General features: G+C 52.9%; 1 protein-coding gene across 1 annotated transcript; it reads right to left on the reverse strand.

Moving 5' to 3' along the window:
• Positions 1–416: 416 nt before the first annotated feature.
• Positions 417–746, reverse strand: LOC136461292 (uncharacterized mitochondrial protein AtMg00820-like). Its single transcript, XM_066460645.1, has one exon. It carries the CDS (start codon positions 744–746, stop codon positions 417–419), a length of 330 nt encoding a protein of 109 aa, XP_066316742.1.
• Between the last annotated feature and the right edge of the window lie 639 nt (positions 747–1,385).

Consider the following 1,385-nt stretch of genomic DNA (forward strand, 5'->3'; position numbering starts at 1 on the left):
TTCACAAAACATTTTTAAGGGTGTTAGCACTCCACTAGATCCTAAATGCATATGCAATGAGTTAGAGCATCTAGTGGCACTTTGATAACCGTATTTCGATACGAGTTTTACCCCTCTTAATAGTACGATGATCGAACCTAAATGTGATCACACTCGCTAAGTGTCTTGATCACCGAAACAAAATGGCTCCTACCACTTATACCTTTGCCTTGAGCCTTTTGTTTTTCTTTCTTCTTTTCAAGTCCAAGCACTTGATCATCACCATGGCATCACCATCATCATGTCATGATCTTCATTTGCTTCACCACTTGGAATGTGCTACCTATCTCATGACCACTTTGATAAACTAGGTTAGCACTTAGGGTTTCATCAATTCACCAAAACCAAACTAGAGCTTTCACAAAGTCGGACGGCTATTAGCAGTAGACAGTCTCCTCGAGGTGGTCGTGGAGGAAGGCGTTCTTCATGTCCAACTGATGGATGGGCCAGACATGCAAGGCGGCGATGCTAAGGATGGTGCATATCATCGCCGGTTTGACAACCAGGCTGAACGTCTCATTGTAGTCGACGTCGGCCTGCTGTGAGAAGCCGCGGACCACCCAGTGTGCCTTGTGCCGGATGAGGGAGCCGTCGGAGTGGTACTTGTGCCTGAACAACAATTTGCTAGTGACCACATTGGCACCAGGAGGTCGAGGTACAAGGCGCCAGGTACTACTGGTGATGAGAGCATTATACTCCTTGCCCATCGTAGCGCGCCAGTTGGGATCGGCGAGGGCACTGCGATAGTTTGATGGAACTAGCGAGGCAATCGTGGCAATGAGGTTGAGGCGCTCCACTAGACATAGGTTGTCGGTCTGAGATCACGTCACTAGGCGCGAGGGAGGCAGTGGCGCTAGTTGCACGTTCGACACTGGGGACGCTGGTGCCAGTGGCACCGAGTTGGCGGAGGAGGAGGACGCCATTATCGCCAGAATCGGTGGTGTCATCGACGCTGGCGTGGGGTCTGGTCGAGGCCACCGCTGGGAGGTGAGACCAAATCGACCGGACCCGGCCAGGCACGGAGCAGCACGGGACCCACCTAGCGGCGGTGCGGCGATAGGGCCCCTATCCACAGGTACAGGGACAGCCGGTGGGACGTGGATGGGTAGGTGGAGGGGGCTAGCATAGAGGATCGTTGGGTCAGGCTACTCATCCTTGCTGAGGGAGGGAGCAGGCGTAGGAGCGGCCGAAGAGGAGGGCAGCTGCTCAACACCCAAAGGTGGAGCGACAAACACAGTAGAAGAAACATCCTGCAACAGAAAGTCAAGTGAAGATGCACCAGATTGTGTTGCAGCGTATGGAAACATCGACTCGTCGAACACGACATGTTGGGAGATGATAAGTTG

This window comes from Miscanthus floridulus, chromosome 6 (assembly GCF_019320115.1).
Source record: "Miscanthus floridulus cultivar M001 chromosome 6, ASM1932011v1, whole genome shotgun sequence".
In the NCBI taxonomy this organism is placed as follows: Eukaryota; Viridiplantae; Streptophyta; class Magnoliopsida; order Poales; family Poaceae; genus Miscanthus; species Miscanthus floridulus.

Coding starts and splice junctions, on each gene's coding strand:
- LOC136461292 (XM_066460645.1), bottom strand. CDS start 746: ATGGGCAAGGAGTATAATGCTCTCATCACCAGTAGTACCTGGCGCCTT.